At 49.1% G+C, this 22272-nt stretch overlaps 1 protein-coding gene across 3 annotated transcripts in view; it reads left to right on the top strand.

Annotated features, from left to right (window-relative positions):
• LOC137306496 (pyruvate carboxylase, mitochondrial-like) overlaps window positions 1-22272 on the top strand; it is a 1155436-nt gene that overhangs the window by 981331 nt on the left and 151833 nt on the right. For all 3 annotated transcript variants that reach the window (XM_067975757.1, XM_067975758.1, XM_067975759.1), the window contains one exon: window positions 933-1154. In XM_067975757.1, coding sequence (XP_067831858.1) covers window positions 933-1154 — 222 coding nt within the window. The remainder of the gene's footprint in view (window positions 1-932; window positions 1155-22272) is intronic.

Here is a 22272-nt window from a genome sequence, read left to right as displayed (position 1 = left end):
CGCCCATCTGACCAACCCATCTATATCGTCCTGCAGACTGAGGCTATCCTCCTCGCTATTTACCACCCTACCAATCTTTGTATCATCAGCGAACTTACTGATCATACCTTTTACATTCATATCCAAGTCACGGTCAGGGAGAAGGGGCCGGCAACGATCTCAGTAATGGAACCGTGCTCTCCCCTTCTTCGGCGGGCCTGGATCGAACCAAGTTTTGTCAACAGAAACTGCACTGAGAGTTCATGTCGCCCGTTGTTTGTGATGGGGAAAGTTGGGTTCCAGGGAGTCCTTGGAACGCGCTGCCTGAAAGGGCGGTGGAAGCAGATTCAATCGTAACTTTCAAAAGGGAATTGGAGAAATATTTGAAAAGGAAAAATTTGCAGGGCGACGGGGAAAGTGCTTCACTCGGCAATTGGACATGTACTTGACAAGGACTAATTTGCAGGTTTATGGGGAAAGGGCAGGGGAGTGGGACTAATTGGGTAGCTCTTTCAAAGAGCCAGCACAGGCGCGATGGGTTGAATGGCCTCCTTCTGTGCTGTAAGATTCTACGGAGCGTCCATTGACACCACTGTGTCAGCCAATGAGTTGGAGGCGGGGCAGGACGTGCAGCAAACAGATGTATTTTGCAGCAAACAAAGTCTATTATTTAAACAGCAAACAGCCCACAGAGTCTGCAGCGTACAGAACTCACGACCGAAACTGCAGCAACTTCTCCCGATAAAAGCAGGATTATTTCCCCGGCAAAATGCCGTGAGTGAAAGATGGTTACATAAGATAAATTCTGTGCCTAAAATCAATCCCAGACACTTACAGCAGTGCGGTTGACCTGGCAAATTACCCGGTCATCTCCATTTCTGGCCGGGGATACTGGTGTCACTCCACGCAGCCACGGTTCTATGATTTTCTTTCCCTCTTTCTGTTTTTCGCAGGTGAACCCCCTGCAGGTTTCCGCGAGATCCTGCTGAGGGAAGGCCCGGAAGGCTTTGCGAAGGCTGTCCGGGAACACAAAGGCCTGCTCCTGATGGACACCACATTCCGAGATGCCCACCAGTCACTGCTGGCTACCCGGGTCCGCACGCACGACCTGAAGCACATCTCCCCCTTCGTGGCTCACAATTTCAGCAACCTGTTCAGCCTGGAGAACTGGGGAGGTAAGGCCGCACACCTCACGCCGACGAGGACTTCCTGCAGGTTGCTGCTTGCTTTCAGGAACTGGTTCCCTGTGGGAAAGGCTTGTTTTGAGACTGACAGTCAGCGTTTGGTTACGGGGAGCGGAGACCCTGAGGGGCCTGGACGGAGGGAGCGGAGGTCTCCAGGGGTCTGGATGGAGGGAGCGGAGATCTCGAGGGGTCTGGATGGAGGGAGCGGAGATCTCGAGTGGTCTGGATGGAGGGAGCGGAGATCTCGAGGGGATTGGATGGAGGGAGCGGAGATCTCGAGTGGTCTGGATGGAGGGAGCGGAGATCTCGAGTGGTCTGGACGGAGGGAGCGGAGATCTCGAGGGGTCTGGATGGAGGGAGCGGAGATCTCGAGGGGTCTGGATGGAGGGAGCGGAGATCTCGAGGGGTTTGGATGGAGGGAGTGGAGATCTCAAGGGGTTTGGATGGAGGGAGCGGAGATCTCGAGGGGATTGGATGGAGGGAGTGGAGATCTCAAGGGGTTTGGATGGAGGGAGCGGAGATCTCGAGGGGATTGGATGGAGGGAGCGGAGACCTCGAGGGGACTGGATGGAGGGAGCAGAGATCTCGAGGGGTTTGGATGGAGGGAGCGGAGATCTTGAGGGGTCTGGATGGAGGGAGCACAGATCTCAAGTGGTTTGGACCATACTTTCAGCCCCTCAACAGTTCCTGCTATCCCTGAACTGATGAGGTACATTAAGGCATTTTGCCATGTTCAAAGTGCTAGATGTTGTACGGAATAATTATAGAAAATGCCCATTTAATATTCCGGTGTCAGTCCAGTATCTATAGTGCACTAAATAATTACACTCCTCCGGCCCTACAACCCTCCGAGATCTCTGCGCTCTTGCCCATCCCCGATTTTCATCGCTCCACCATTGGCGGCCGTGCCTTCAGCTGCCTGGACCCTAAGCTCTGGAATTCCCTCCCTAAACCTCTCCGCCTCTCTCTCTCCTCCTTTTAAGACGCTCCTTAAAACCTACCTCTTTGACCAAGCTTTTGGTCACCTGTCCTAATATCTCCTTATGTGGCTCGGTGTCAAATTTTGTCTGATCCGGCGAAGCACCTTGGGACGTTTTACTACGTTAAAGGCGCTATATAAATGCAGGTAGTTGTTGATCAAGTCTCAAGTATACGCCATCACTGTCCAGGAGAGGTGGAGAGCCAGTGCCAATCTGGAGCTCCACCGTTAGCCGACTCACAAGAGTTCCGTTCCGACCTGCCTTCTCTGTTCCTTTGATAACCCAGCAGAGCTGGGCGGGGGGAGGGGGAGGGTGGAGTGGGGAGGGTGGAGGACGAGGGGAAATATCCTGGGATCTCCTTTCCCCAGTGCTGAGAAGGGTCGGGATGGGAGAAAGAGAGGGAGGTTGAGAGAGGGTTCAGCTACGGACCATGAGCTTCTTCCTGAGAGAGGGGTTAGACCTTGCCCAGGCACGGGAGCAGGATATGGATTTGGGCTCGACAGAGGGTGAAAGGAACATGGGAATCGCTGGATGAGAAAAGATACCAAGGTCCCCCTGGTTCACCTTCTACCGTCCCGGTGGCCGCTCGATAAGAGGAGAAGAAATGTTTGGCACGAGAAAGGAAACTGAGCTTTTCAGAGGCAGTTTCGACAATTTGAGGAATTCCGTTTGAGGTTAGAGGTTATAGAGGCCGAGAGTGTCGCTAGGTGAAGGGCTAAGGGTGGAGCCATCGAAGTTCAAAGGTTATAGAGGCCGAGAGTGTCGCTAGGTGAAGGGCTAAGGTGGAGCCATCAAAGGTCAAAGGTTATAGAGGCCAAGAGGGTCGATAGGTGACGGGCTAAGGGTGGAGCCATCAAAGGTCAAAGGTTATAGAGGCCAAGAGGGTCGATAGGTGACGGGCTAAGGGTGGAGCCATCGAAGGTCAAAGGTTATAGAGGCCAAGAATGTCAATAGATGAAGGGCTAAGGGTGGAGCCATCAAAAGTCAAAGGTTAGAGAGGCCGAGAGTGTCGCTCGGTGAAGGGCTAAGGGTGGAGCCATCGAAGGTCAAAGGTTATAGAGGCCAAGAAAGTCAATTGATGAAGGACTAAGGGTGGAGCCATTGAAGGTCAAAGGTTATAGAGGCCAAGAAAGTCAATTGATGAAGGACTAAGGGTAGAGCCATCGAAGGTCAGAAGTCGACGGTGTCTATAAGGTTCAAACAGGAGCAGCATTGCCCCGTCTAAAAGACATGGAGGAGACCCAGATATGGCGATTTAACTGCGATCCCACCCACTCATTAGGTGAGATGAGGGGAGATTGTAGACGACAGCAGATCACATACTGTGCCAGATAAATATTTCAGACGGTAACTGTAGGCCCTCCTGCCTACGACTGGGTGGCGGGGGAGGTGCCAGTGAGATGGTGGGGTTTAATTTCCTATGCCGGGGATGTCTGAATAAGAAATGCCACTGCTTAGCATGAAAAAAAACAGAAGGAAGCATCGCGAAGAGGGAGCTGCTGGGAGTTTCGTTTGCATTGTCAACAGCGGAGACAAGCTGTTAAATTATTAATTTACACCAGCATTACCAGGTTTAATTTATGTAAATTAAACAGCACTATGTTGAAAGGTTAGGAAATGTAAATGTGGGTTTGATTGTTTATGTGTGTGTGTGTGTGAGATAATATCGATACATGGTCTGAGTCCCTCTTTAATTGAAAAATAGTTCAGCTCCTTTCCAGTCGAGTCGAACACAATATTGACCGCATTCACTTGCCGTGATTTGATTCGTATTAACTGAGTTTCATAAATCGCAAAGCTCACAGAAATTAGTTGTCACTCGAGACACCAGACCTCCGCTGGCTCGGTATTGTTTTAACGGTCCTCATTCTCAGAGACTGAGGCGGTTAACATTCAGATGCAGGGTCGCCAGCCTCTCCAGCTTTGCCCTGGAGCCTCCAGGAACTGAAGGTTAATCTCCAGGGCAACCCAGAGAGAAAAATCAGTGGGGCCTTAATCGAAAATTGTGCGTTTCTCTTCATTCCCTTCGAACGTTTCCATTCATTGGTGGGGAAAAGGTTGGAGACTGGGAAACAAAGTCAAGAATCGTCCAATCGGGTATCAGAGAGCCTGTTGGCTTTCCGATTGGCCGTGGGAAGGCGAGGCGTGGAGGATGGACCAATGGCGGGAGTGCGAGGTGGTAGTGGGGGGGCTGCGGGACGGTTTGCGGCGTGTGATGAAACCTCCCAGGAGTACCCCCAACCGGAGTTGGCGACCCTAATTCAGAGTGAAGTCACGGGCACCCTCGGGCTCCATGCTCCGCCCTCCGACCCCACCAATGCCCTGGATCCCCTGCAACGTACAACACAGGCCTGCGGCCTACTCACGGTCTCTGCGACTTAGTCGGCATTTCTTCCTGCACATGGTTGGCCTCGATAACCTTCGACCTTCGATGGCTCCACCCTTAGCCCTTCACCTGGCGACACTCTTGGCCTCTGTGACCTCTAACCTCAAACGGAATGAAGGGTTAACTGAGGGTCAGTCCACACCTTTAAGAAGGGACTCCAGGGCGATTAGGGACGGGCAATAAATGCCGGCCTTGCCAGCGACGCCCACATCCCATGAACGAATAGAAGAAAATCTGTCAAGAAGGGATATTGAGAGTTGTAGGGATTATCAACATGGAAATTCGGCCGTGTGGTGAAGGTTCTCCCACCGTGCTGTTAGGAAGGGAGTTCCAGGATTTGGACCCAGCGACGATGAAGGAACGGCCGATACATTTCCAAGTCGGGATGGTGTGTGACTTGGAGGGGAACGTGCAGGTGGTTTTGTTCCCATGTACCTGCTGCCCTTGCCCTTCTAGGTGGTAGAGGTCGCGGGTTTGGGAGGTGCTGTCGAAGAAGCCTTATCTCTATGAAGGGGGACTTGAGATGTTAGGGTTTTTCACCAGAGATGGATAGAGTCACAGTTTAAAGAGATGAAATGTTACAGAAAAGGCCGGATGGCTCAGTGTGGTATAGGGCAAAGGAGGCCGCATGTTAGTTCAGAGTTAGCAGTGCTCAGCTGACCAGTGATAGTCACATGGCGATTGGTCTGAGCACCCAGGTTAAGGAGAGGAAATTGGCCAGCCTTCCCACTGCCCTGTGCAGGGCTCAGTGAGCAGAGAAAGCCACAGATATTGGAAGTACAGATTTGATTGAGTAAGAAGTGTCAACAACGACAAACCTGCATTCATATAGCGCCTTTAATGTGGTAAAACGTCCCAAGGCCGTTCACAGGAGCGATTATCAAACAAAATTTGACACCGAGCCACATGAGGAGATATTAGGACAGGTGACCAAAAGCTTGGTCAAAGAGGTAGGTTTTAAGGAGCGTTTCAAAGGAGGAGAGAGAGGCGGAGAGGTTTAGGGAGGGAATTCCAGAGTTCAGGGCCCAGGGAGCTGAAGGCACGGCCGCCAATGGTGGAGCGATGGAAATCGTCAGTGTCTCCCAGATGTCACTGGGTGACGAAACCCATCCGTTCGCAAATTAAAGATGTCACCAAAAGCAGATGAAGCAGATTCCCTAATGGGCATCGATGGCTTCAGACGTCATCCATCAGATGGGTGTGTACCCCACCTGGACTCCATTGCAAATGTTTAAGTGTCAGCTGTGGTTCAGTGGGTCTCTCTCTCTCTCTCTCTCTCTCTCTCGTCTCTGAGTCAGAAGGTCGTGGGTTCGAGCCCCACTCCAGAGACTCGCGCCCCATAATCCAGGCCGACACTCCCAGTGCCAGTACTGAGGGAGCGCCGCACTGTCGGAGGTGCCGTCTTTCGGATGAGACGTTAAACCGAGGCCCCGTCTGCCCCTCTCAGGTGGATGTAAAAGATCCCACGGCCACTATTGGAAGAAGAGCAGGGGGGAGTTCTCCCCAGTGTCCTGGGCCAATATTTATCCCTCAACAATGATCATTAAAAACAGATGATTCGGTCATTATCACGTTGCTGTTTGTGGGATCTTGCTGTGCGCAAATTGGCTGCCGCGTTTCCTACATTACAACAGTGACTACACTTCAGAAGTACTTCATTGGCTGTAAAACGCTTTGGGACGTCCTGAGGAGTTGTAGAAATGCAAGTTTGTTCTTTTCAATCACTGCCGGATGAAGTAAATCTTCCCTTTTTTAAAAATTCATTCTCGGGATGTGGGCGTCGCTGGCAAGGCTGGCATTGATCGCCCGTCCCGAGAAGTTGGTGGACGGGCCATGGGCCCTATAAACCGACCTCTCCCCTGTTGACCCTGCGCCCCTTAGCGCTGCTCTGACAGTTTAACCCGGGGACGTGCGGCGTGGTATTTTCTGATACTGCTCGCTGCCTCGTGTACCCCAGTGAGTGAGCTGCCGAGGCGAAAATCGATTGAATCAAGACCCCGGGTAGACAGAGGGAAAAGTAAACTCTGAATATTCATCTCAAATAAAACGTAGCCGACTGATGCCTTCAGGGGATCCAGACCGGAGAAGCTGGTAATATATATAGTTTAAATGGGTATCTCAACTGTTAGCGGCCGGCCTGTGGTTTGAATTATTAATGTACTGAATTCCTCCCTCCTCTATCCCATTCTTGTCATTTTTATTTTCGCTCACCAAATGTTTTTTGGTTTTGCAGTACTGTGTGGAAAATAAGCCCGACACAAGTAAATCACATCCTGCTTTTATCCTAAAATAACACAGGATAACGCACGGGCTGGAGTGTGTTATACACGGGATAACGCACAGTTCAGAGTGTGTTACACACAGGATAACGCACGGGCTGGAGTGTGTTACACACAGGATAACACACGGGCTGGTGCGTGTTACACACAGGATAACACACAGGTCAGAGCGTGTTACACACAGGATAACACACAGGTCAGAGTGTGTTACACACAGGATAACACACAGGCTGGAGTGTGTTACACACAGGATAACACACAGGCAGGAGTGCGTTACACACAGGTTGGAGTGCGTTATACACAGGCTGGAATGTGTTACACACAGGATAACACACAGGTTAGAGTGTGTTACACACAGGATAACGCACAGGCTGGAGTGGTTACACACAGGATAACGCACAGGTTAGAGTGTGTTACACACAGGATAACGCACAGGTCAGAGCATGTTACACACAGGATAACGCACAGGCTGGAGTGGTTACATACAGGATAACGCACAGGTTAGAGTGTGTTACACACAGGATAACGCACAGGCTGGAGTGTGTTACACACAGGATAACACACAGGTTAGAGTATGTTACACACAGGATAACGCACAGGCTGGAGTGGTTACACACAGGATAACGCACAGGTTAGAGTATGTTACACACAGGATAACGCACAGGCTGGAGTGGTTACACACAGGATAACGCACAGGTTAGAGTATGTTACACACAGGATAATGCACAGGCTGGAGTGTGTTACACACAGGATAACACACAGGCTAGAGTGCGTTACACACAGGTTGGAGTGCGTTATACACAGGCTGGAATGTGTTACACACAGGATAAAACACAGGCTGGAGTGCATTACACACAGGATAACACACAGGTTAGAGTGTGTTACACACAGGATAACACACAGGATGGAGTGTGTTACAGGATAACACACAGGATGGAGTGTGTTACATACAGGATAACACACAGGCTGCAGTGTGTTACACACAGGATAACGCACAGGTCAGAGCGGGTTACACACAGGATAACACACAGACTGGAGTGCATTACACACAGGATAACACACAGGATGGAGTGTGTTACACACAGGATAACACACAGGCTGGAGTGCGTTACACACAGGCTGGAGTGAGTTATACACAGGCTGGAATGTGTTACACACAGGATAACACACAAGTTAGAGCGGGTTACACACAGGCTGGAGTGCATTACACACAGGATAACACACAGGCTGCAGTGTGTTACACACAGGATAACACACAGGATGGAGTGTGTTACACACAGGATAACACACAGGATGGAGTGTGTTACACACAGGTCAGAGCGTGTTACACACAGGATAACACACAGGTCAGAGCGTGTTACACACAGGATAACACACAGGATGGAGTGGGTTACACACAGGATAACACACAGGTCAGAGCATGTTACACACAGGATAACACACAGGATGGAGTGGGTTACACACAGGATAACACTCAGGTCAGAGCGTGTTACACACAGGATAACACACAGGATGGAGTGGGTTACACACAGGATAACACACAGGTCAGAGCATGTTACACACAGGATAACACACAGGATGGAGTGGGTTACACACAGGATAACACTCAGGTCAGAGCGTGTTACACACAGGATAACACACAGGATGGAGTGGGTTACACACAGGATAACACTCAGGTCAGAGCGTGTTACACACAGGATAACACACAGGATGGAGTGGGTTACACACAGGATAACACACAGGTCAGAGCGTGTTACACACAGGATAACACACAGGATGGAGTGTGTCACCTCAGTCCGTCCAAACTGGGCCCGCCTGCTCCTGCTGCACCATCATGGCAGTGGCACTTGCTTCTACCTCTGCCCTTGCGAGCTCAGCTTATTTTTTAAAAACTCCAGTGTTTCTCCTTGTCTCTCCTCTCTCTTATTCCACTGTACTCTTTTATTCTACATATAATTTTCTTCCTCCACCCTTTCAATTTGTGGCCCCCTTTTGTGTGTCTGCATCCTCGTGGCCGCATTCTTTCCAAAACTACAGTCAATTGTACAGAGCCCGACACAGCGTAGTAAAAATTAAATAAAAGAAGGAATGACATCGAATTTACAGCACAGAAACAGGCCATTCGGCCCAACAGGTCCGTGCTGGTGTTTATGCTCCACACGAGTCTCCTCCCTCCCTACTTCATCTCACCCTATCAGCCTATCCTTCTATTCCTTTCTCCCTCATGTGTTTATCCAGCTTCCCCTTAAATGTATCTATTCTATTCGTCTCAACTACTCCTTGTGGGAGCGAGTTCCACATTCTCACCACTCTCTGGGTAAAGAAGTTTCTCCTGAATTCCCTATTGGATTTATCAGTGACTATCTTATATTTATGGCCCCTAGTTCTGGTCTCTCCCACAAGAGGAAACATCTTCACTACGTCTACCCTATCGAACCCTTTCATAATCTTAAAGACCTCTATCAGGTCACCCCTCAGCCTTCTCTTTTCTAGAGAAAAGAGCCCCAGCCTGTTCAATCTTTCCTGATAGTTAGAAGCTCTCAGTTCTGATAACGTCCTAGTAAATCTTTTTTGCACCTTCTATATCCTTTTTAAACGTAAAACAAGAGAACAAAATAAAAAGTTACAGGCACAGGGTGTAGAGGAGATTTACTAGAATGAACATAGGAACATAGGAACAGGAGTAGGCCATTCAGCCCCTCGTGCCTGCTCCGCCATTTGATAAGATCATGGCTGATCTGTGATCTAACTCCATTTACCTGCCTTTGGCCCATATCCCTTAATACCTTTGGTTGCCAAAAAGCTGGGATTGTTCTCCTTAGAGCAGAGAAGGTTAAGGGGAGATTTAATCGAGGTGTTCAAAATCATGAGGGGTTTTGACAGAGTAAATAAGGAGAGACTGTTTCCAGTGGCAGGAGGGTCGGTAACCAGAGGACACAGATTTAAGATAATTGGCAAAAGAGCCAGAGCGGGGAGATGAGGAGAATTTTTTTTACGCAGCGAGCTGTGACGATCTGGAATGCGCTGCCTGAAAGGGCGGTGGAAGCAGATTCAATAATAACTTTCAAAAGGGAATTGGAGAAATACTTGAAAAGGGAAAATTTGCAGGGCTACGGGGAAAGAGCAGGGAGGGGAGAGTGGGACTAATTGGACAGCTCTTTCAAAGAGCCGGCACAGGCTCGATAGGCCGAATGGCCTCCTTCTGTGCTGTATGATTCCATGACCTTGGGGTTCTGATTCAGGGTTTATTGATCAACTCCTAGGCACATAGGTTATGGGGAGCGGGCAGGAAATTGGACATGAATTTAGATTTGAGGTTCGGATCAGATCAGCCATGATCTTATTGAATGGCGGAGCAGGCTCGAGGGGCCGATTGGCCTGCTCCTGCTCCTATTTCTTATGTTCTTATAAAAATTCAAGGAGGGCAAACGAGTGAACAAGAAACGTAAGTCCTACAATGAGCTGAATTGTCGTCGTACGTCAGATGGATTGCCCAGGGCTTGAGGGGCCCGAAAAGGCCTACGGGCCCGAAATTTGGTCCCGTCCTCACTGGTCTATTTTAGCGGGAAGAGTGAGGGTGCCTGTGCTGCTCAAATAGCTCCCCAAACCCTTGCCTGCTGTTTAAAATGTCTCATCTCGACGCAGTAGAAAATCCTGCTGCCGCCGCATTTTAATTTAGTAAATAACAAGACAAGAGTCCAAACCTCGTGCATCAGCAATGCTATAATTAGTTTGGATTCTGCAGGCCTGGCAGAATGGAGACCCATTGGCTCGTTCTGTTGCCATGAAAACTCGGCTTGACAGCTTCATATTTTTCAAAATTTGGATTGTTAAAATAAAGCCCACTGAAGTCACCGTCGCAGAGACTTTCCGTCACAAGTTATTACCATGATGTGCGTGGTGTCAAAAGCAGAAGGGGAGAGATCGCTGGCCAGGGCAGGCCTTCGCAGATTGGGCTGTCATGATGGAGTTTCAGCAGAGCGGGATGTCACTGTAGGTCTCCCTGATTGGAAATGAGATCCTTCTCTGCTCTCCGTTCCCTCGGGGATCCAAAGATAATTCAGGCGTCTGTAGACCAAAGGAATTTATTTAGGGTGTACTGTTTCTGATGAATTCCTGTATCATGGCAGTGACTGATGTCATGAATGGAGAGCTGAATGTTTTTCCATTCTGGGCAACCCAGAATGTGGGCAATGCCAGGGTTTTAAGATGCCCTCAGCATAACCCTCATCCATGCCTCTGTTACCTCCAGACTTGGCTGTTCCAATGTTCTCCTGGCCGAGTCTCCCATCTTCCACCCTCCATAAACCTGAGCTCATCCAAAACTCTGCTGCCCCCCCCCCCGTATCCTAACTCGCACCGAGTCCCGTTCACCCATCATCCCCTGTCCTCGCTGACCGACATTGGCTCCCGGTCCGGGAACACCTCGATTTTAAAATTCCTGTTTTCAAATCCCTCCGTGGCCCTCGCTCCCCCCTCCTCCCGATCTCTGCAACCTCCTCCAGCCCCTACAACCCTCCGAGATCTCTGCGCCCCTCCAATTCTGACCTCTTGCGCATCCCCGATTTTAATCGCTCCCCCATCGGCGGCCGCGCCTGGGCCCTGAGCTCTGGAATTCCCTCCCTAAACCTCTCCGCCTCTCTCTCCTCCTTTAAGATGCTCCTTAAAACCCACCTCTTTGACCAATCTTTTGGTCAACTGTCCTAATATCTCCTTATGTGGTTCGGTGTCAAATTCTGTCTGATTTACGCTCTTGTGAAGCGCCTCGGGACGTTTTACTACATTAAAGGCGCTATATAAATGCAAGTTGTTGTTGTAATGCACCCCCTACTGCCCCTGAAACATGAACCTTCTCCGCATCCTCAGAAGATCCTGTTGCTGAAATTGGAAGCATCATCTCATGGATTCCCTTGACCAATTTAGTGCTAAGTTCAAAGTTGTTCACTTCATAGAAATGTTAGGAGTGACAACAACAACAGCCTTTAACGTAATGAAACGTCTCAAGGTGCTTCACAGGAGCGATTATCAAACAAAATTTGACACCGAGCCACATAAGGAGATATTAGGACAGGTGACCAAAAGCTTGGTCAAAGAGGTAGGTTTTAAGGAGTGTCTTAAAGGAGGAGAGAGAGGCGGAGAGGTTTAGGGAGGGAATTCCAGAGCTTAGGGCCCGGGCAGCTGGGTTTACTATCAGTAACAGGTGATAGATTGCAAACCCCAGGGAGCCGTGTTTATATTTAAGGTGGAGACCCTTCAGGATCCAGGAGTACAGATTTGGTTATGTCCCTCGAGGTCCATGCATAGACAGGACTTTGACCTCTCCAAGCTCGTCGCACCTTGGGGCACTTCAACCAGCAGTGAGAGCCGGTCTTCCCCCCAACTCTCTGGGTGGGATTTGAACCCAGGACCTAGTGATGGGAGGAAAGCCCAAGTTGTTACGATCTGGTATTTTAGGCAGCGAGTTGTTACGATCTGGTTTTTTACACAGCAAGTTGTTACGATCTGGTTTTTTACACAGTGAGTTGTTACGATCTGTTTTTTTACACAGCAAGTTGTTACGATCTGGTTTTTTAGGCAGCGAGTTGTTACGATCTGGTTTTTTAGGCAGCGAGTTGTTACGATTTGGTATTTTAGGTAGCGAGTTGTTACGATCTGGTATTTTACACAGCGAGTTGTTACGATCTGGTATTTTAGGCAGCGAGTTGTTACGATCTGGTATTTTAGGCAGCGAGTTGTTACGATCTGGTATTTTAGGCAGTGAGTTGTTACGATCTGGTATTTTTGGCAGCGAGTTGTTACGATCTGGTATTTTAGGCAGTGAGTTGTTACGATTTGGTATTTTACGCAGCGAGTTGTTACGATCTGGTATTTTTGGCAGCGAGTTGTTACGATCTGGTATTTTAGGCAGTGAGTTGTTACGATTTGGTATTTTACGCAGCGAGTTGTTACGATCTGGTATTTTAGGCAGCGAGTTGTTACGATTTGGTATTTTACGCAGCGAGTTGTTACGATCTGGTATTTTAGGCAGTGAGTTGTTACGATCTGGTATTTTAGGCAGTGAGTTGTTACGATCTGGTATTTTACGCAGCGAGTTGTTACGATCTGGTATTTTAGGCAGTGAGTTGTTACGATTTGGTATTTTACGCAGCGAGTTGTTACGATCTGGTATTTTAGGCAGCGAGTTGTTACGATCTGGTATTTTAGGCAGCGAGTTGTTACGATCTGGTATTTTAGGCAGTGAGTTGTTACGATCTGGTATTTTTGGCAGCGAGTTGTTACGATCTGGTATTTTAGGCAGTGAGTTGTTACGATTTGGTATTTTACGCAGCGAGTTGTTACGATCTGGTATTTTAGGCAGCGAGTTGTTACGATTTGGTATTTTACGCAGCGAGTTGTTACGATCTGGTATTTTAGGCAGTGAGTTGTTACGATCTGGTATTTTAGGCAGTGAGTTGTTACGATCTGGTATTTTACGCAGCGAGTTGTTACGATCTGGTATTTTAGGCAGTGAGTTGTTACGATTTGGTATTTTACGCAGCGAGTTGTTACGATCTGGTATTTTAGGCAGTGAGTTGTTACGATTTGGTATTTTACGCAGCGAGTTGTTACGATCTGGTATTTTAGGCAGTGAGTTGTTACGATCTGGTATTTTAGGCAGTGAGTTGTTACGATCTGGTATTTTAGGCAGCGAGTTGTTACGATCTGGTATTTTAGGCAGCGAGTTGTTACGATCTGGTATTTTAGGCAGCGAGTTGTTACGATCTGGTATTTTAGGCAGCGAGTTGTTACGATCTGGTATTTTACGCAGCGAGTTGTTACGATCTGGTATTTTACGCAGCGAGTTGTTACGATCTGGTATTTTACGCAGCGAGTTGTTACGATCTGGTATTTTACGCAGCGAGTTGTTACGATCTGGTATTTTACGCAGCGAGTTGTTACGATCTGGTATTTTACGCAGCGAGTTGTTACGATCTGGTATTTTACGCAGCGAGTTGTTACGATCTGGAATGCGCTGCCTGAAAGGGCGGTGGAAACAGATGCAATAATAACTTTCAAAAAGGAATTGGGTGAATACTTGAAGGGGAAAAATTTGCACGGATACGGGGAAAGAGCAGGGGGGAGTGGGACTAATTGGAGAGCTCTTTCAAAGAGCCAGCACAGGCACGATGGGCCAAATGGCCTCCTCCTGTGCTGCACCATTATGATAACAACCGGAGAATTATGTCAAATCATTTTCAAAAGCGACCTTCTCCGCCCTGGACACTCCTCCCTCCCCCCGCCACACCCCCCCCCACCCCTGCCCCCCCCCATCGGATGGGCACCATCTCCATCCATCCGTAGGCCCATTCAGCCATCCCCATCACCCTCCCTCCAGTCCTACTCCTGGGCCCTGACTGAGGAGATTCCTGGAGCAGCGAGGCTCCTGCTTCCAGCCAGCGCCATCTCCATTTGCCTTGTGACGGGCGGGCAGTGGCTCCGCCCCCCTGGAACCTTCCGGAAGAAGCGGGGGGACCCGGCAGAAGCCGCGAGGGCGTAAACTCAAACAGGGGAGCAGTTGAAGACCAGAATTGGCCTCCTCCTCATCGCACACCCATCGTGACGGGACACCTTTAACAGCGAGATGGTTATGAGCACAAGGTTCAAAGGAACTTTCAAGTACCAGAGAGTAGAAGCAATATCATGCTGTTGACATATGTCTGGAGGATTCCTCCAATAGGTAATACTGCAATCTGTTCCCCTCTCCATACTCGAGAAGCAATCTAACCAAGAGCCAGGACCCTGATAAATATAAGAAATAGCATTTCACTCACCCTTTATTCTCATCTTTTTCTACAATATGTGAAGGTGTTTTCTGAACTGAGGCAGGATTACAGCCACATCAGGCTTTACTCTGTATCTAACCCTGTACCTGCCCTGGGAGTGTTTGATGGGACAGTGTAGAGGGAGCTTTACTCTGTATCTAACCCTGTACCTGCCCTGGGAGTGTTTGATGGGACAGTGTAGAGGGAGCTTTACTCTGTATCTAACCCTGTACCTGCCCTGGGAGTGTTTGATGGGACAGTGTAGAGGGAGCTTTACTCTGTATCTAACCCTGTACCTGCCCTGGGAGTGTTTGATGGGACAGTGTAGAGGGAGCTTCACTCTGTATCTAACCCTGTACCTGCCCTGGGAGTGTTTGATGGGACAGTGTGGAGGGAGCTTTACTCTGTATCTAACCCGTGCTGTGCCTGCCCTGGGAGTGTTTGATGGGACAGTGTGGAGGGAGCTTTACTCTGTATCTAACCCGTGCTGTGCCTGCCCTGGGAGTGTTTGATGGGACAGTGTCGAGGAAGCTTTACTCTGTATCTAACCCTGTACCTGCCCTGGGAATGTTTGATGGGACAGTGTAGAGGGAGCTTTACTCTGTATCTAACCCGTGCTGTACCTGCCCTAGGAGTGTTTGATGGGACAGTGTAGAGGAAGCTTTACTCTGTATCTAACCCTGTACCTGCCCTGGGAGTGTTTGATGGGACAGTGTAGAGGGAGCTTTACTCTGTATCTAACCCTGTACCTGCCCTGGGAGTGTTTGATGGGACAGTGTAGAGGGAGCTTTACTCTGTATCTAACCCGTGTTGTACCTGCCCTGGGAGTGTTTGATGGGACAGTGTAGAGGGAGCTTTACTCTTTATCTAACCCTGTACCTGCCCTGGGAGTGTTTGATGGGACGGTGTAGAGGGAGCTTTACTCTGTATCTAACCCTGTACCTGCCCTGGGAGTGTTTGATGGGACAGTGTAGAGGGAGCTTTACTCTGTATCTAACCCTGTACCTGCCCTGGGAGTGTTTGATGGGACAGTGTAGAGGGAGCTTTACTCTGTATCTAACCCTGTACCTGCCCTGGGAGTGTTTGATGGGACGGTGTAGAGGGAGCTTTACTCTGGAATCTATCCCGTGCAGATCAAGGTGCAGGTATATTACTGTATCCGAAGCTTGCTTGCCCTGCCTGGGGAAATGGCGTGTTGGGCATTGGCTGTTTGCCGCTCAATGATCAGTACCCGGCATGGTGCCCGGCCCTGATATCCTGCCCGCTTGGGTGGAACACGAAATGGCCAACGAAATCGGGCACTTTGGTGGGATTTAGTGGAGGCAGGAACAGTGCCTGAGGTTCGGAGAAGGGTAACTGCAGGACGAATTGATGGAATGGGGCATTAGGGAGATCGTGGGGAGTGAGAGGCAGAGCCCGACCTTGGAATGGGTGAATTAATGGGCCAACGCCCTTGAAGGGGTGAAGCATGGGCTGATAACGGAGGGTCAGTGTGGGTATCGGGAGGGCGATTGTGAGGTGGAAGACTATCATATGGGACTTTTTTTTTATTTCGAGAGAAGCAGCTCTGAGTTCCTTCGGTACTTCGCCTGCTTGTTCTTCCTCAAAAGCTGCTTTGCAGGAATTTGTGCTGCGCATCTGATGACGATTTTAAAATTCTTCCCCTCGTGTTGAAATCTCTCCGTGGCCCTCGCCCCCCTCCCTATCACTGTAACCTCCTCCAGCCCCTACAACCCTCCGAGATCTCTGCGTTCCTCCAATTCTGGCCTCTTGCCCATCCCCGATTTGCATCGCTCCACCATTGGCGGCCGTGCCTTCAGCCGCCTGGGCCCTAAGCTCTGGAATTCCCTCCCTGAACCTCTCCGCCTCTCTCTCCTCCTTTAAGACGCTCCTTAAAACCAACTCTTAACTCTCCTAATATCTCCTTATATGGTTTGGTGTCAATTTTTGCCTGATAATCGCTCCTGTGAAGCGCCTTGGGACGTTTTACTGCATTAAAGGCGCTATATAAATGCAATTTGTTGCTGTCGTTGTATGTCTACAATTCAGAGCTCTCCTGCTCGTCAGAGGCTGGTGTCCAAGACGAATATTGGGCCCAGTTTGTTTTTTGAATGAAAAGAAGTCACCAAGGTCACGATGTGTTTGTCGTCTGGATGACAAAGGACTTTAAAAACAGCGTTTGAAAGAAACCTTTCAGAGTGTGTGCATCAAGGTGACAGATCACCATTGCTGGGGAAATAGCTTCTCTCCGTCCCTTGAAAGCATCGCACAGTCCCAGGCCAGGCGGAGTTGAGTGTCTTCAGGTGCTCTGGAGAACTTGGGCTCTGCTTCCAATGCATTGAAGTCAAATCTCTTTCTTTGTTCATCAATGTGGAGATGCCGGTGATGGACTGGGGTGGACAAATGTAAGGAATCTTACAACACCAGGTTATAGTCCAACAGTTTTATTTGAAAATCACAAGCTTTCGGAGGCTTTCTCCTTCGTCAGGTGAGTGTGGGATTCCATGGAAGGTACCGCATATATAGTCAGAGAACAATGCCTGGTGATTACAGATAATCTTTCCAACTGCCCGTTGTCAAGGCAATCAAAGGAGTCGAATAGTGTTCAGACAGAGAGACATTACAGACAGGACTACTGAATATACAAAAGGTCAGAGCCCAAAGACAGAGAGAGAGAGAAACATCCGAAAGGAAGAGAAAGAGAGAGAATGATCAGTTGTATTAAAAACAGATAACTCTTTTTACGCTGGTGACGCTACACGTAACTGATCATTCTCTCTCTTTCCCTCCTTTCGGATGTTTCTCTCTCTCTCTCTCTGTCTTTGGGCTCTGACCGTTTGTATATTCAGTAGTCCTGTCTGTAATGTCTCTCTGTCTGAACACTATTCGACTCCTTTGATTGCCTTGACAACGGGCAGTTGGAAAGATTATCTGTAATCACCAGGCATTGTTCTCTGACTATATATGCAGTACCTTCCATGGAATCCCACACTCACCTGACGAAGGAGATAATCTCCGAAAGCTTGTGATTTTCAAATAAAACTGTTGGACTATAACCTGGTGTTGTAAGATTCCTTACATTTTTTCATCAATACCTGCTTGAAACCTCCTCTTGTAATCAGGGGGTGCGTTCAGAATAGCCACCTGCAGACAGAGCAGTCCCAAGGAACACCGATGTGCTGGAAGGTCGTGACGGTCACCCCAGCGCACACTCAACAGCAACCTGCATTTATATAGCGCCTTTAACGTCGTAAAACGTCCCAAGGCGCTTCACAGGAGCGATTACCAAACTAAATTTGACACCGAGCCTCGGAAGGAGATATTAGGATAGGTGACCAAAGAGGTTGGTTTTAAGCAGCATCTGTCTCTGTCTCTCTTTCCCTCTCTCTATCTGTCCCGCTCTCTGTTTCTCTCTATCTCTCTCTCTCTCCCTCTTTCTTTCTCTGTTTCTCTCTCTCCCCCTCCCAAACTGTCCCTCTCTCTTTCTCTGTTTCTCTCTCTGTCTCTATCTCTCTCTCTGTCGCTCTATCTCACTCTGTTTCTCGTTCTCTCTCCCTCTGTTTCTGTCTCCCTCTCTGTGTCTCTGTCTTTGCCTTCTCTCTGTCTGTCTTTCACTTTCTGTCTCTCACTTTCTCTCCCTGAATATCTCTGTTTCTCTCTCTCTCCCTCTCTGTCTGTTTGTCTCTCTCTCCCATTCTCTCTCCTCTCTGTCTTTCTCTCTTTCTGTTTCTCTCTGACTCTATTTCTCTTTGTCTCACTCTCTTTCTCCTTTTCTGCTTCTCTCTGTCTCCCCCTATCTCCTTCCATCTCTGTCTCTCCCTCTCTCTCGCTCTCTCACTCTCTCTCTCTGTTTCTCTCTCTCCCCCTCTGTCCCTGTCTCTCTTTGTCTCTCTCTCTGTCTCACTCTCCCTTTATGTCTCTCTTTCTCTCTGTTTCTCTTCCTCTCTCTCTCTGTGTCTCTGACTCTCTCTGTTTCTCTGCCTGTCTGTCTGTCTGTCTCTCTCTGTCTCTCTCTGACTCTCCGTCTCTCTCTCTCTGCCTCTCTGACTCTGTCTCTCTCTCTGACTCTCCGTCTCTCTCTCTCTCTGTCTCTCTCTCTCTCTGACTCCATCTCTCTCTCTCCGTCTCTCTCGCTCTCTCTCTCTGACTCTGTCTCTCTCTGACTCTCCGTCTGTCTCTCTCTCTCTGTCTCCGTCTCTCTCTCTCTCTAACTCTCTGACTGTCTCTCTCTGACTCTCCGTCTCTCTCTGCCCCTCTCTCCCTCTCTCTATCTCCGTCTCATTCTCTCTCTCTCTGTCTCTCTCTCTCTCTGTCTCCGTCTCTCTCTCTCTCTCTCTGACTCTGTCTCTCTCTGACTCTCTGTCTCTCTCTGTCTCTCTCTCTGTCTCCGCCTCTCTCTCTCTGACTCTGTCTCTCTCTGACTCTCATTCTCTCTCTGCCACTCTCTCCCTCTCTCTATCTCCGTCTCATTCTCTCTCTGTCTCTCTCTCTCTCTGTCTCCGTCTCTCTTTCTCTCTCTCTGACTCTGTCTCTCTCTGACTCTCCGTCTCTCTCTCTGTCTCTCTCTCTGTCTCCGCCTCTCTCTCTCTGACTCTGTCTCTCTCTGACTCTCATTCTCTCTCTGCCACTCTCTCCCTCTCTCTATCTCCGTCTCATTCTCTCTCTGTCTCTCTCTCTCTCTCTGTCTCCGTCTCTCTTTCTCTCTCTCTGACTCTGTCTCTCTCTGACTCTCCGTCTCTCTCTCTGTCTCTCTCTCTGTCTCCGCCTCTCTCTCTCTGACTCTGTCTCTCTCTGACTCTCCGTCTCTCTCTCTCTGTCTCTCTCTCTGTCTCCGCCTCTCTCTCTCTGACTCTGTCTCTCTCTGACTCTCCGTCTCTCTCTCTGTCTCTCTCTCTCTGTCTCTCTCTCTGTCTCCGCCTCTCTCTCTCTGACTCTCCGTCTCTCTCTCTGTCTCTCTCTCTGTCTCCGCCTCTCTCTCTCTGACTCTGTCTCTCTCTGACTCTCTGTCTCTCTCTCTGTCTCTCTCTCTGTCTCCGCCTCTCTCTCTCTGACTCTGTCTCTCTCTGACTCTCTGTCTCTCTCTGTCTCTCTCTCTGTCTCCGCCTCTCTCTCTCTGACTCTGTCTCTCTCTTACTCTCATTCTCTCTCTGCCACTCTCTCCCTCTCTCGCTCTATCTCTGTCTCATTCTCTCTCTGTCCCTCTCTCATTATCTCATATCTCAGCCTACACTCTATTCCTAGTTCCAGTAAACACTGCGCCAACGCTAGAGTTGAGACTATAAAGCGATTGACTGCAGCTTTCCCTCGGTATTTCCCAGCTTCAGTGTGCTGAAAATCTCTGCACGGTAACCTTTTCGTAGAGTGGGCGTTTGTTTCTGTAAGATTGCAATCTTCTTATGAAACAGTGCGGGGATGGAGTCACTTCAGGTGCTGGCCAGTAGGTCTTGGTGTAAGAAACCTCACATTTCAGCTGCCAGAACCGATGAGTTTATCGGTAAACGCAATGGGACTGGTGGAGAAGGAGAGTGACGCAAACCGGTACTGTTCGAGGGAGGCTATCAGCACAATTCAGGGATAGTACCGTTGGGGCCTTGTTTATTCTGGCATCTTAGCCGCTTTCAAAAGCAAAATCATATCCTTGCATTTAATCGCACCTGAATAAAATGCCACTGTCCCCCTCTGAACAACTCTGACCTCTCCTGATTACATTCGTTCTCTGAAGTCGCTGCACACATGATATGGCGATCCCTGCGTACCAGGTCAATAGAGAGGTGGAATCCAGCCATCAATTAACGGCAGATACCCTGAAAGAGCAATTCGAAAGGATAAAATAGAGATCGGGCTGTACCATTAAAAAGGGTCACTTAAAAGGGCAGACGCAGAATCAGGGCTGACTGTGATATATTCACCATGCACTGGTTTCCAGGGAGACAGGTGTCCTTTTTTTTTATATTTAACTGAGGTTTAAAATCTGTTGACAACAGGAAGAATGACTGGGAATGAAACAAGTTGTGGAGCAGCTGGATTCGCACGTTCGAAAGGAAAATACAGGCTCCCATTTCTTTGGTGAATCTTTAGAAGTCTCGAGCCCAGAGGGCTGTGGGGGCTCAGTCACTGAGTACATTCAAAACAGAGATCGATAGATTTCTAGATATTAAAGGCGTCAAGGGATATGGGGAAGGTGCAGGAAAATGGCCTCAAGGTCAAAGGTCAGCCATGACCTTGTTGAATGGCGGAACAGGCTCGAGGGGCCGCATGGCCTACTCCTGCTCCTATTTCTTACGTTTACAGCCAACGAAGTGTCGTCACTGTTGTGATGTAGGATATATGGCAGCCAATTTGCACACAGCAAGATCCCACAAACAGCTATACAAAACCCTGGTTAGACCGCACCTGGAGTACTGCGAGCAGTTCTGGGCACCGCACCTTCGGAAGGACATACTGGCCTTGGAGGGAGTGCAGTGTAGGTTTACTAGAATGATTCAAGGGTTAAGTTACGAGGAGAGATTACACAAATTGGGGTTGTATTCTCTAGAGTTTCGAAGGTTAAGGGGTGATCTGATCGAAGTTTATAAGATATTAGGGGGAACAGATAGGGTGGATAGAGAGAAACTATTTCCGCTGGTTGGGGATTCTAGGAGTAGGGGGCACAGTCTAAAAATTAGAGCCAGACCTTTCAGGAGTGAGATTAGAAAACATTTCTACACACAAAGGGTGGTAGAAGTTTGGAACTCTCTTCCGCAAACGGCAATTGATACTAGCTCAATTGCTAAATTTAAATGTGAGATAGATAGCTTTTTGGCAACCAAAGGTATTAAGGGATATGGGCCAAAGGCAGGTATATGGAGTTAGATCACAGATCAGCCATGATCTTATCAAATGGAGGAGCAGGCACGAGGGGCTGAATGGCCTACTCCTGTTCCTATGTTCCTACGTTAAGATTTCTTCCAACTTTTTATCGGATCATTGATGGTTTTTCTTACTGTTTCAGTCAAAATGCCAAGTTCCTTTACTGGCACCCGAGACCCTCACTTTGGGTTCGCTTCCCCGCTCAGGTGTCCAGCGAAGTTCGATGCCAAGAAACCGCTCTGTAGTACTCGCACTGGGCCTTCCTGTCCCTTTAACACAAAATGAAACCCTGAGTCTTTACGCCCGAGGAACCTGGATTTCTTATTTTGTTGAGTCGTCCGAGTGTCCTCGATGGCGTTATTTGACGAAGGTGATCCATTTGAAGTAGGAACGATACTGGGGGGCCGGGATGGGAGTGGGGGAGGGGGATGTGGAGGGAGCTGTTGGAACGCAGGGACAGGAGGAGGCCATTCAGCCCCTCGAGCCTGCTCCGCCATTCAGTGAGATCGCGGCCGATCTGTATCTCAACTCCATCTACCCGCCTTGGTTGCCGAACCCTTAATCCCCTCACCCAGCAGAAATTGGATGACAGGCTGGGAGGCAGAAAGATATGTTCTGGGCCCTCCTTGGAATGTGCCTGGCCCCACTCTGTAGTTGGGAACTCCCTGAGGACCAGTCCACATCCCAGCGCTCCCTGGGGTAAATGGTAACTTTGTGCGATGGCACAAAACAGGTGATAGCGAGTTGGCAGCCCGTTTTACATCGACAGCGCAAATGGAGGCCATTCGGCCCATCGTGCCTGTGCCGGCTCTT

The sequence above is a fragment of the Heptranchias perlo genome, chromosome 43, assembly GCF_035084215.1.
Source record: "Heptranchias perlo isolate sHepPer1 chromosome 43, sHepPer1.hap1, whole genome shotgun sequence".
NCBI classification, from domain to species: domain Eukaryota; kingdom Metazoa; phylum Chordata; class Chondrichthyes; order Hexanchiformes; family Hexanchidae; genus Heptranchias; species Heptranchias perlo.
Note: the sequence above shows the minus strand (reverse complement) of the source record. Positions and strands in the feature narration are given on the sequence as shown.